This window comes from Gekko japonicus, unplaced genomic scaffold (genome assembly GCF_001447785.1).
Source record: "Gekko japonicus isolate JY-2015 unplaced genomic scaffold, Gekko_japonicus_V1.1 scaffold3023, whole genome shotgun sequence".
Classification (NCBI taxonomy): domain Eukaryota; kingdom Metazoa; phylum Chordata; class Lepidosauria; order Squamata; family Gekkonidae; genus Gekko; species Gekko japonicus.
Genome location: NW_015177105.1, coordinates 128,937 through 142,414, shown reverse-complemented (window position 1 = coordinate 142,414; position 13,478 = coordinate 128,937). Strand labels below are relative to the sequence as shown.

General features: G+C 42.5%; 1 protein-coding gene across 1 annotated transcript in view; it reads left to right on the top strand.

Annotated features, from left to right (window-relative positions):
* ABCA5 (ATP binding cassette subfamily A member 5) overlaps positions 1 to 13,478 on the top strand; it is a 106,175-nt gene that overhangs the window by 25,409 nt on the left and 67,288 nt on the right. The window contains exons 5-6 of the mRNA XM_015428298.1: positions 546 to 707; positions 1,838 to 1,935. Coding sequence (XP_015283784.1) covers positions 546 to 707; positions 1,838 to 1,935 — 260 coding nt within the window. The remainder of the gene's footprint in view (positions 1 to 545; positions 708 to 1,837; positions 1,936 to 13,478) is intronic.

Here is a 13,478-nt window from a genome sequence, read left to right as displayed (position 1 = left end):
GTGATTAAAAATCCTCTCCCCTGGGTAAGAACAGTGTTCCATCTGTCTTTGCTGTTAGGCAGGTGCTCTATGCTAGAAGAATTCATCTTCCTGTTGTACTGTCCTCCTTTTGCTGCAGGCCAAGAAGAGAAAGTCTTCAGTGACAGTCCAGTTTACTGCCTTAGCCATGTGAACAAGCCACTTGGCATTTGTCCCTTCAATTAAAAATATTTTTCAAGAGTTGATATTTTTTGAATTGAAGAAACTTGTACCTTATGCAAGATGTGGAACACTGATCTGTAGAATTTCATTGTTTAAGAAAAGAAAGAGGGAAAGAATCTCTCATGCTTTGCTTCTCACATAGGTTTGACTTCACTGTGCTTTATTGTCGATAAATTCAGGGGTTCCAGTCCAGCTGCAGAACTAGAGATACCGTAACCAGCATACATATATGAATAGAGATGTATTCTAGTTTGGGCAAACAAATGAGGAGAGCAGCTATATATAGTATTGTACCACTGTTGATAGAGATGAGAGTAATTGGGGGTAATTTGAATCTTTTGCAGGAATCATTACAGAAGAATTTTTCACTGAGCAAGAAATGCAAAAGGCTAGTCTTCATAAACCTCCAAATTTTGTGGGGGCAGTTTTTAAGGATTCCATGTCCTACCATCTCAGATTTCCTCCTACTGTGATTCCATTATCTGTGAGTTATGTAGACTCAAGAGGTAAGAATACGTGTGTATATTCTAAGAACTTAATTTAGAAAGTTGCGCTTGTTTTGCAAGTTCACGATGAAGACTTGAAGAATTTATTACCAAAATAAAACAGTCTATTAGAAATAGACAGGACGGTTTCCCATATTCTTTAAGCTTATGCAAAGTGTTTGCAGGTTGCTTTCAGATTTTAAGCATACCTGCATTTTTTACATCAGGAAATGAATATAAAAACTTTGAGGTTTTAAAGCCAGATTAGATAAAATTCCTGTTAATTGCAACTGCCTGGATTATGTGAGTGGGTGAGGAATTAAATAGGGATCCTGACACTGATGAAGAGAAGTCTACAACACTTTCCTTCCATGCTGTTTTCCTAATTTGATCCCCTCCCCACCGCATTGCTGTTTGCCCTCATAGGGAAAGCATATAGGAAAACTGATTACAAACCTTCAGTGTCTCATTTAGTTGTACCCTCAATTTCAGTCATAGGAGTGACTTGCAGAAGCAAGCTTTTTAAAAGTTCAGCATGCATTTGTAGTGTGTTGCTGCTTATTGTTACTTGCTTTGCTGATTGTGTATTTATTGAATGCAATTTTATGAAGCTGCTTTGAGTGTCTTTTAGGTAGGACAATAGATTATTTTGTATTGATCGTATAATCTGTAATCACAGTGTCGTAATTCAGAATCCAAAGACATCAACAAATTCACAATTCACAAAGCTCCGACTGGCAACCAGCCCCTTCCTAACATTACTGAGACTTCTAAAGGACATCTGAACAATAGGGGAGGGGAGTTCAAGAGCCAGAAGTTGATCCTAGAGAAAAATGCTATACCCAAGCACATACTAAGCCAGAGCCTAATAAACCATTTAAGGTGTGTGCCTCAACCCCAGCCAAGGCTTGGTTTAGGGATTTGGTGTCATTATCAAGCAGGAGAAAGAAGCCTTACCCCCAGTGGCTTATCCTGGCCAGAATCAACAGTGGGAGTGAAAGGATCTTTGGGGGGGGGGGGATCAGATTCTTATTGCAAGAACTTAATTTTTTTTTTTATTGGACTTTTACCCCGCCCTCCCTTAGTGCTTTTGAATAGGTAATGAACAAAATATGTTCATTTTAAAAATAACATTACTTGATTTTCTATAGCTAGTTGTTCAGGCCCTTCCAATATGTGTGAAGCTGAAAAGTACTTACGCTCTGGATTTACAACTCTACAGATGTGTCTTGATGCCGCAATTATACAGGTAAATGGAATAATCAGAATGTGAAAAAAACTGAATAATCACAATTTGCTTTGCTTGAAATAGTAATCAGATAGACTTTTCTTCTGTTTTAAAAAGACTTTGCAAACAAATGCCAGTAAATGTTTTCTTTGTGATGAAATATTCTGTGGTTTCCATAACATTACCCATGCACCCATTAACTGGATGTACAATATTTTTGTTACCATTCTGTACCGGTTTGGCACTGCATACACACCCCAAGACCTGTAGCCAATTTTGTGTATATCCAATGTATATTTATTCTCCATATGTCAAAAATACACATTTAACTATTATGACCTCTGGTGATGACTATGTGAAATACTACCAGAACTCCCTCTAGGTATCTAAAGTTTGAGCTGACTGTAGAAGTAATGATAGTTCCCTTTATGTTCTAGCATCTTGGTTATAGGCAATTAATTGTTTATTTATATTTTACTTTATGTCTGTTCTGCCTTCCTCGCTGAGACTCCAGGCAGATGACACTGTGTAAATCAATGCTATTATTAGGATGAGCCATCTAATAGGATGAGACATCTAATAGGCAGTAGGATTACAGATATTGTGTTACACATATATTTAACAATGCAGAAAATGATATTATTAAAGTAAGAAATATAGCTGTGACAGCAAGACAACAGATGCGGCAAACAGATAATAATACTGTAGGCAATAGCATAGTCCACAGTTCCTTTCCCTTTATAAAGCACCCTCTTCTACCATTTATTCTGTTATTTTACTAGTTATTAATAATCATGCCATCAGTCACTCTGTTGCTCATTCCAAAACTCTAAGAGATTTCCAGTTTATGAGTACCTGAGCATTGTTTAATTTTATGAATACCTGAGCATTGTTTAATTTTAACTTTAATTTTAAGGGATTAATATGCCCAATCTTTATTAAGTAAAATAAAATTTTGTTGAAGCAGATTTTAGGATGTTGCACTGGTCTTCTGAATACTATGATACCTCTATGCATTGCAAAATCAGTTTTTGAAAAATCCAGAAAGTTGGTGAATGCAAGAAATGATAAATGGATGAGTAAACTCATAAACTCAGAAAGTTCACTGGGATTAGGAGTATAAAGTAGGCTAAGCACAGGTGTATTACTTTAGAAATTAAAAATTAAGTAATAAAGTAGTAGCAGTAGATTTTAATGTTTCTTTCTTAGTTGAAGGCTAATAATTTGTAAGTCAGAAAGTCTTTAATGGTTTTGGTCAAAGGCTATTACAAGTTATAAAATACAAGAAGCAGAGAAATAATAAAACACTGAGTCCAAATTTTATGTGCATTTGCTAAGTGCTATCCAAATTATAAACTCTAAGCATTATCAGCATTAAAACAGTATTGAGTATCCTAAACTGAAGACTATATGATAGTTTTAGAATAATCAATTAAATATAGATTCTGCTACTTCTATAATGATTTCGTAGTAGGGTTCCCATTCCCCCGATGGGGGCAGGGGTTTGCCCCTTTTTCAGGGGCCCTGATCCACTGGCCCCAATCCGGCCAGCAGGGGGAACCCCACCCCCAAAGTGCCTTGTTTACGCCGATGTACCTGGAGGTGACATCATCGTGCAAGGCACATTGCTGGGGACGTGCTATCGTTCCAGATGACATCACTTCTGGGTGACATGCCAAGGACATCCCAGACCGATGGAGGGAGCCCCCCGCGGGCAGCCTGGTAAGACCTGGCAACCCTATTTGGTAGACATAAGGCCTTTTTAGAGGCATAGCAATTAGTGCCTTAATTTACATTAAAAGCAGAAGGGACAAGGAAAGACAAGATTTGATTGATGAAATTGTGACCCTACAAAGGTAGACATAAAAAGGAGCAAGATTTAAATATGTACAGAGAATTACAAAGAGCTAGAAACTGCCTAAATGAGCTTGAAGTAAACAAAATGAACAAAAATGTATTGTACATTAAGCAAAGGTACTTATGAATATGAAAACAACTTCTATTAATATGATAGATGCTATCAAAACCAAAGATGGATCAGTTGTCACCCATACTGACCAAAGAATTGATTGATTTTCAGACTTTTATAGAAATCTCTATAAAACACAATAACCAAAGGCTCATGGAATATCAAAGATGATGATGATGATGATGATGATGATGATGATTACATTTCTACCCCGCCCTCCCCGCAAGTGGGGTAAGGCCGGCTTACAATAGGGCACCATGTGCCAAAGCATAAAACAGCATAAAAACAGGATAAAACAATCAACATTAAAGTGCTCAGTAGTTACAATCAAAATTTAACAAAAGAATCAAATTTGCAAGATGGACTCCCCAGTATCTTACATAGCAATAGGGAGATTAAAGACCCATAGATGTTACTCGACCCCATCCAGCAGTACTGATCACAGCGAAGTCATGGTTGATCTTCATGGGGCTACCCCTCAGGTCTACCAATGGTGGTAATAGTAGTGGTAGTGGCAGTTCCTACTCAAAAGCCTGGCGGAAGAGCTCCATCTTGCAGGCCCTGCGGAACTGTAAAAGCAGGCCCTGATCTTCTCCGGGAGCTCATTCCACCAAGTAGGAGCCGCCACTGAAAAGGACCTGGCCTTTATTGCAGTAAGCCTGGCCTCCCTGGGGCCTGGGGTTACCAGGCGATGTTGTGTCCCCAACCGAGGTGCTCTTTGGGACATATGTGGGGAAAGGCGGTCCCTCAGGTATGTCGGACCCTGGCCATATAGGGCTTTAAAGGTAAGCACCAGCACTTTGAAGGGAATCCGGTATGCTATAGGCAGCCAGTGCAGCGTTTTCAGCACAGGCCGGATGTGCTCCCACCTAGGGACGCCCACCAACAGCCTGACCTCAGCATTCTGCACTAGCTGCAGCCTCCTGATTTGTGATAAAGGCAGCCCCATGTAGAGAGCATTACAGTAGTCTAACCTCGAGGTGACAGTTGCATGGATCACTGTAGCCAGGTCATCACGGTCAAGGAAAGGAACCAACTGCCGAATCAGCCGAAGGTGGTAAAAGGCCAATTTGGCAGTGGCTGCCACCTGGGCCTCCATAGTTAAGTCAGGATTTGAGCGGGTGCCTCCGGGACTGCTGTTCCCCTAGCACCACCCTCTGTCCCTGACCTTGGAGAAAAGAGGCAATCCATTGAAGGGTGAGCCCCTGAATCCCTGACAGATCTAACAACAACAGAGCCGCTACACTGCCCCGATCCAGATGCCTCCGGAGTCGTCAGGAAGGACGACAAGCACTGTCTCCATCCCATGCCCCGGGCAGAAGCCGGACTGAAATGGATAAAATAAATTTTCCTAAATTATCAGATTGACAAGGGTTTGTTGTAAAACTCTGTAAAGTAACTAAAGTGATAATTTTTTTAAAGCACCTGGATTAGTTGGCTTGATACTGGAATATTTTCAGGCTTTTGCCCCAATAGTTGCCATACTTCTGTTAGAAACAATGTAGGGATCCTAGGCAAGAGTCCAATGGAATTGAGCCCTCCACGGCTCAATTTTTAGTCAGCAGGCTGGGCTAACCTCAGATAATGAGGTGCTCTTCCAGCCCCTCTGGACTTCTCCTTTGCTCTTCCTCCCTGGCCTGCCTTGTGCCCTCTGTTTAAATCTCCCCCTCCCAGGCAGGATCTCACCAGACTCACCAATCCTCCCCTCCCCGGGGTGAGACTCATGAGACTGACAGCCTCTGACCCCAGTGGAGTACCACCTTTCTGTCTTCACTCCTCTTCCCCTACCTCAGCGTTGGCAGGGCTAGCATGAGGAGGGGCCATTGGTTTGCTGTCCCACACTGCCTCCTTGCAGGTGCATTGGAGGATGCCTGCGTGACTGCCACATGTTTCCTTCCACTTGCTGCTGACCTTCCTCCACTCTAAGCTGTGTAGTGAGCCTGGGAAGATCTTAATAAGATATTTAAAGGAAAAAAAGTCCTACCAACATGGGCTGAATCTAAAATGACTGTTACACCAAAACCTGTCAAGGACAGAACATGCTCTGGATCTTATTGCCCTATGTCTCTACTCAGTTATGACTTTAAAATCTTAACTTCAACTCTTGCTAATAGAGTAAAGAGTATAATATCACAATACATGTATTAATGAGCAAATTGGATTTATTCCCAATTGTTGCGCTTCGTCTAACATTAGGAAAATAGTAAATCTTACAGATTTAGTTAGTAGAGGGAAAATAAAGCATTCTTTCTTTTTGTAGATTCTGAAAAGGCATTTGTTTCTGTTAAAACCTTTAGAAGCTTCTTGGTTGAGTAATCATTTTGTTAACAGGGCAAAAATAGTTTGTTCATCAACCAAAGTTAGACTTAGTATGCATAATAAATTATCTTATTGCAATAGATAGAGGGATAAAGCAAGAATGCCTATTATCAGCACTCCTCTTTAATATTTGTCTTGAACCCCTGGCAGTAATGATTAGAGACTCTGAAGAAATAATGGGTATTGAGATTAATAATCAGAAGTATAATCAGAAGTATAAAATAAATTGATATGCTGATGACATTGTGTTGTTTTTAACAAGGGTCAATGAATGTATTATTAGGCTTATAAATATAGTTGATGCTTACACAGTAGAAGCTTTATTATTTAAAATAGGTATCAGTGAGATTTCTCACCAGATCTGGATCAAGAACATGAAATATTGTATGAAATATTTAGGAATAGTGATTGGACAAGACTTCTCAAAATTAATAGATTGTAATCTAAAAGAATCTAAAAAAATCTAAAAGAAGTCAACCCTGACTATTCCCTGGAAGGCCAGATAATGAAACTGAAGCTCAAATACTTTGGCCACCAAATGAGAAGGGAGCACTCACTGGAGAAGACCCTGATGCTGGGAAAGATTGAAGGTCAAAGAAGACGGGGACGGCAAAGGTTAGACAGTGTCATAGATGCAATGAACATGAAATTAAGCAAACTTCAGAGGACGGCGGAAGACAGGAAGGCCTGGCGTGATCTTGAACATGAAATTAAGCAAACTTCAGAGGACGGCGGAAGACAGGAAGGCCTGGCGTGATCTTGTCCATGGGGTCGCGAAAAGTCGGACTGAACTGTGCGACTGAACAACAACAATTTCAAGAAAATCATCTATATATATAAAAGAAAGTCCCCTCACTGTAAAATCGACGCCCAGGCCAAACCCCTGGACCTAGAAACAAGAAATTCGGAGAGAGTGCTCCTGTCAGGAAGGACGACAAGCACTGTCTCCGTCCCATGCCCTGGGCAGAAGCCGGACTGAAATGAATAAAATAAAATTTCCTAAATTATCAGATTGACAAGGGTTTGATGTAAAACTCTGTAAAGTAACTAAAGTGATAATTTTTTTAAGGCACCTGGATTAGTTGGCTTGATACTGGAATATTTTCAGGCTTTTGCCCCAATAGTTGCCATACTTCTGTTAGAAACAATGTAGGGATCCTAGGCAAGAGTCCAATGGAATTGAGCCCTCCACGGCTCAATTTTTAGTCAGCAGGCTGGGCTAACCTCAGATAATGAGGTGCTCTTCCAGCCCCTCTGGACTTCTCCTTTGCTCTTCCTCCCTGGCCTGCCTTGTGCCCTCTGTTTAAATCTCCCCCTCCCAGGCAGGATCTCACCAGACTCACCAATCCTCCCCTCCCCGGGGTTAGACTCATGAGACTGGGCCCAGCTTCCCTGATGCCTTTAAACACACTCCCCCCAATACCAGACAGGCGGGTGTCTGTCAGGTGTAGGAGCAGGGCCAGGGTACTTCATTAGGTTCAAATGAACTTGCTTAGTATCTGATTGCTCAGATGGTGTTTTGAATACGTAGTTTTTCCCCACTTTTTAAATGTAACATAAATGAGAGGCAATTTTGTAAAAAAATAAAGGGAGGTATGCCCTCCCCCCCAATTCAATGCCCAGGCCAAACCCCTGAACCAAGAAACCCAAAATAAGGGGAGTGCATTCCTACCATGACATCAACACCCCCACAAAGAGATTTCTAAGAAACATGACCCCTAAGGGGGTAAAAAAGGGGCAAAAAGTGTTTCCCCAATTGTTTTCCATGCGCCTGGCAGGCTTCTGCCTCCACCGCCCCGCCCCCCAATTTGGTCAACTGTAGCTCAAAGTTCTGAGGTAAAACCTGCCTCTTGCACTCATCTCCCTCTGAGTGCAGTTAAAAGAGACTGCAGACAGATGAGGACAGTTACAGAACTCAGCGATTCAAGACTCCTGAATAGACATTTTTCAAAAAAGCCAGCATGGCAGTTGAGTTAATGGATGTTCTTGGGGAGATAGTTAAGGACCTTTCTAGGAGCCATTTCGATTCATGCCTCCCTCATGAACCTGAAGAAATGTCCACCACATCACCACTCCCTCACACCAACTCCCCCTCACACCTCTCACCTCTTACTGTCCCCAAGAAGCTCCTGGCAAACATAGAGCCAGATACACCAGTGCTACCAGGTGGAGGCAATTTAGGAATGTGGCATTAGCCATGCTGCTGGTCCAGCCTCCCTGATGCCTTTAAACATAATCCCCCCAACACCAGACAGGCGGGTGCCTGTCAGGTGTAGGAGCAGGACCAGGGTACTTTCATCCATCAGAGACGCTGCCTCAGCAGGATCACCTTAGCGATGCTGCTGGCCCAGCCTCTCTGTTGGCTTCCAACACACTCTCCCTACCTCCTACACTTAACAGGCGGTTGTCTGTCAGGTGCAGCAGTGGTTGCGGGGTGCTTAAAGCCATGAGGGAGCCCGCACCAGCAATCTACAGAGAGGTCCTTCAGTACGTATGTCTCACTTAATTTTTTTCACTACATTCTTCTCCATTAGAATTCCTACAACAAATGTTACATTTCAAACTTCACATCATCAGTATTATAACTGGGTTTACAGAACTTAAATACCGTAGCGAAGCACGTGTATCAGGCTAGTTAGATAGAAAAATTAACTTTAAGGGAATCATTTAATTTGTCTCGGTTAGGGTGCGTAAATACAATTAAAATAGTGGTTACCCCCAATTTTTTTTTACCTGTTAGAGAACCTTCCTGTTGTAATTCATGAAGCTAATCTGAGAGAATGGCAGAATATGATTAACAGGTTTATGGGGGGAGACCAAGAATAAATTGGTTAACATCACAATCTAAAGGTGGGCTAGGGATCCCAAATGTTAAAGCTTACCTTGATGCTGCAAAGTTGAAGTGGTTGACCAGATGGTTTTTAAGTAATGAATCTGATTAGCAGTTGAGCAGGCACACATTAGTATGCCTTTAAAATCATTTTTTTAGATTCCTAAGAAAGAAAGGATATATAATTATGATAATTTTGTTGTTAATAATTTATTAAATTGCTGGGATCGATACCATAAAAGATTATCTTATATCAAATTCTACTGTCGGCCTCTGCAGTCAGGGATTTAGATAGATTACATCCAATTACCTCCTTACCAAAATGGGAAAAATAGGTTATGTAGGAGATTAGTGGCTTCAGCCCTGGAGGAGCTGGAGGAAGTCCCTACAGCATCCAGCTATGAGGGTTGTCACAAGCCACGTGGCTCTTGTTTTATTTACTGTCTCCAGTGCTCCCTCACCTGACCCCTTTACAGTGATAGGGTTGCCAAATCGTAATTACTCACCAGCGGGGGAGTGTTCGCTGGGTCCGGGAGCTGGCCGCGGGAGCTGGCCGCGGGTGTGTGTGCGCGCGCGCAAAGTGCGCACACGCTACCAGAACATCACCAGAAGTGACGCAGGACGTAGGGCACGTTGGGGGCGTGGCCCAGATCGTCGGGAACGTGCCGTACGTCCTGCATCACCTCTGGTGACGCAGCTTCGGGGGGCGGAGTTCCCCCCAGGGCCCAATTCCGCTGTGGCGGAAATCGGGCCTCCAAAGCGGGGGGAAATCCGCCCCCGGGGGGATTTGGCAGGCCTATACAGTGACCAGTCCTGCCTCTGTTTCCCCAGAGTGAATCCTGCAGCCTTGGGTGAGCCCTTCCCCCCCTCAAGTCCAACCTGAGTCCTGGGAAGCCTGCAGGGAGGTTCCTCTAGAGTTCTTACACCCCCATGGACTAGGCATCCCCATCAGCTCTCCTGGGTGGGCCACACCCCTCCTGGCTGCTTAGTAGTCTGTCCTCTGACATTGGAGAGAGGCACTTCCCCAAAGTCTCCGTTGTTAGCTATTTGCAATCTCCATTCCTCTCTGAACTCTGCCGGCGTCTCTTCTTCCATAGCTGGTTCTCTCCTACCTCTTGGCTGTTGCTCTCCTTCTTTATTCTTCCAGAGTTCACCTCTCGCCCCCATCAGCCTGGCCCCCAGCTGTTCTCTTTCCTCTGTTAAATGTGTCTCATGCTCTTGTGGGCCCCTCCCCCTTGTTAGCAGGGCCTGGCTGGTGTGCTGCTTACAGGTTATGATTCTTACAGAACATTAATAGTCAACAATGAGATGATAATGTATGATTGTTTGAGAGTGCATTGTCTGGTCAGATCTTTTGAATATATTCAGCTTAGAAGATTCTTGTATAATAATATTATAAGTGGTCTAAACTTTAAAAAAATGCTCTTCTTTATACCTCCTGTATTCCCTTAGAAGCTCATTGATTAACAGATCTTGAGCAGCAGAAGATTCTCATTCCTCATTTTTTGAATGCAGGGGCTAGAAGGACTGAAACAAATTTTCCTGTTGCCAGAGTGATTTTAGGATCCTTATCACTCAGCAAAGTAGACAAGAGTTTCCAGGGTGTAAGGGGATGAATGATCAATTAGAGAAGGGGTGTTAAACATATGGCCCATGGGCCGGAACCAGCACCTGCAGGGCTCCTATCCGGCCCGTGAGCAACTGGCTCCTTCCTGCTTCCTGCATCACAGCTCACTTTTGCCCTGCTCTCTTCTGCTTCCAGAGGAGAGAAAGAAAGCCAAGCCTCCTTTCCCTCAATTGGCTGAGGGCTGCTCCCCCTCCTCATCCTTTCGGGGAAAGAGCCAGAGTGGAGCCAGAGTGAGGGAGAGAGTCCTGTGGCACCTTTAAGACCAGCAGTGTTTTATTCCAGGTATAAGATTTTGTGTGCATGCACACTCCTTCAGACGGAGGGAGGGAGAGAGGGAGGGGGGAGGGAAAGCCAGAGAGAGAGAAAGAAATGGAGTCCCATGGCACTTAGAAAGATCCCCCTTTCCAGTTCTGACAGATGCAGGGTGGGGAAGAAACTCAACAACACCGCTTGCATTCTTTATTAATGGAAGGAAGCAAGAGTCCAGTAGCACCTTAACAACTAACAAAATTTGTGGCAAGGCATGAGCCTTCCTGAGTCACTGCTCACTTCTTCAGATACAGCTAGAATGTGAGTCCATCCATCCTTATATCTTGGAGAGTGAAGTGATTTCAAACTCCAAACGACAATAGCAGGCATTGGTAATGAGGGGTGAAACCTAGGTCTCAGTTCAGTCCAAGAGTTTGCATTGTCTTGAGCTTCATAATCAGTTGCAGTTCAGTAATCTCTCTTTCTAATCTCTCTTTGAAATTCCTTTGTAAGAGAACGGCTACTCTTAGATAAGCAACTGAATGTCCTGGAAGGTTAAAATGTTCCCCCACTGGTTTTTGAATGTTGTGGTTTCTAATAGAAGTAGAAAGAGTCCAGTATCATCTTAAAGACAGCCAGCTCTATTCCAATTTAAGATATGGAATCTGTGAGTCCCAGATAGTCAGTTTTTTGGTGCTAAGGAGTTTGGTACCGACAGCTTGGGGATATGTCCTGGATTAATTATAATTCTTGGCTCAAGAGGAATAGGAATTTTCTCTCTTGTCAGGCTTGGATCATGTGGCTTCTCACTGGCCAAGGGAAGTTAAAATATCTCTCTCTCCCTGAATTGACCATTGTAACTTTTCAGTCAGTTTTAAATTGATTGAATAAACAAATTCAACAAATAAGATAAGTGTTTTTTAGTGTTCCACTTTCCCCACCAATTTATCCATTGTCCTTTAAAGTAATAGTCACTATGATCTGAAGATTGCTCACCTCAAGCACATTCTCATTTTTAAAGAGGGAAGGGGAGCAAATCCTTATTGTTTTTGTTTAAAAGCCTTTCTATAGATATTACATCCTTTTTAGCTACTTCTGAGTAGAGTGGCTTCCTGTGTCTTTATAATAAATGTTCATGATTCAGGGATTTCGTCTTAAGAAGATAGTATGTGATAAACTCTAATCTCTTATAAATACGTTTCAGTGTCTCTGCTATAAGTGTTGTCTGTGATGCCAGCAGACTGAGATCTTGAGACCTCTTCCCAACATTCTGGTCAGATGTTAACACAGCTTCTTTCCCCACTGAAACAAATGAATTGCTTTGGTTCAAACAGGATCTACCAAGTTCTTCATCCTCCGCCTGACTCTGGTGCATCATAGGTTCAAACCTGTTTTTTAGGGGAAATGGAGAAACATTAGTTAAAAAAAAAAGTAATCTGCTTTGTTTTGTTTTCATGTTATAATCATCATCAAAAGTATGGGCCCACTTTTTACTCATTTCAGTAATCACTAATTTAAATCTGATATATTCAGTATATCTAATAGATATTCAACACAGTGTACCCTAAAGTAGGACAAAGCAGCTTAAAAACAACTTTAAAGGGACTTTAAAAAGCTTAAAAACGCAAACACAGGAGAGAGAAAGGGAGAGGGAAACTTAAAAACTAAAAGGTCATTTTGCTATAACTTCCTGCAAAAGGACGTGCCAACCAGTAATTGGTAACCAGCTATATAAATAAATACAACTTGCTCAGTTCTCCCTATTTATAATGATATCACATAACATAAATAACTAGGAACAGAACTGAACTATTCTCTCACCTACCCAACCCCCACCAGAAGCTAGGGCTGCCAATTCCCCCCGGGGGGCGGATTTCCCCCCGCTTTGGAGGCCCGATTTCCGCCACTGTGGAATTGGGCCCCGGGGGAAACCCCACCCCGGCGTGCACATCAGCCAGAGGTGACGTGCTGACACCGGGCATGCTGGGGGTGGGGCCACAGCCATCTGAGGGGGAAACACACGCGCAGAAGACGCCGTCCGGGAGCCCCCCGCTGCAGAACAAAAGGTATTTGGCAACCCTACCAGAAGCCAATAAACCTTTTGCCTAACACCATGTAAGTAAAAAGGAAAGAAAAAAAGGGTTTCAAAACAGGAAGTTACCTAGGAGTCAGAGCCCTAAGTACACAACACAGATAAATAGCGGCAACAACAACAGCATTAATCAGTTGAGGGAGAACTCTTCCAATGTATATAGCTACTGGCACTGCCTGTGATAAAGCTGCTGAGAAAACATTCACTCCTCATTTATTAAAAACTCTCACTGTCCCCCCTTTTCACCAAAATGGAGAAAGGAAGAATTAAAAACAGAATACAGACAAAACTATTTAAAACTAAGGCTAAAATCGACTAAAACAATACTCCCTTGTGGTGTAGAGCACAGCCTGTCAATGCCTAATCAGACTCAACTGGAACTGGAAAAATTGTTCTGAGTTTGAGCAAATATTAATGAATGATGGTAAATACCTTATCTCTCAGATCTCTCACTTGCTTCTAAATGTGGCTAAATGGA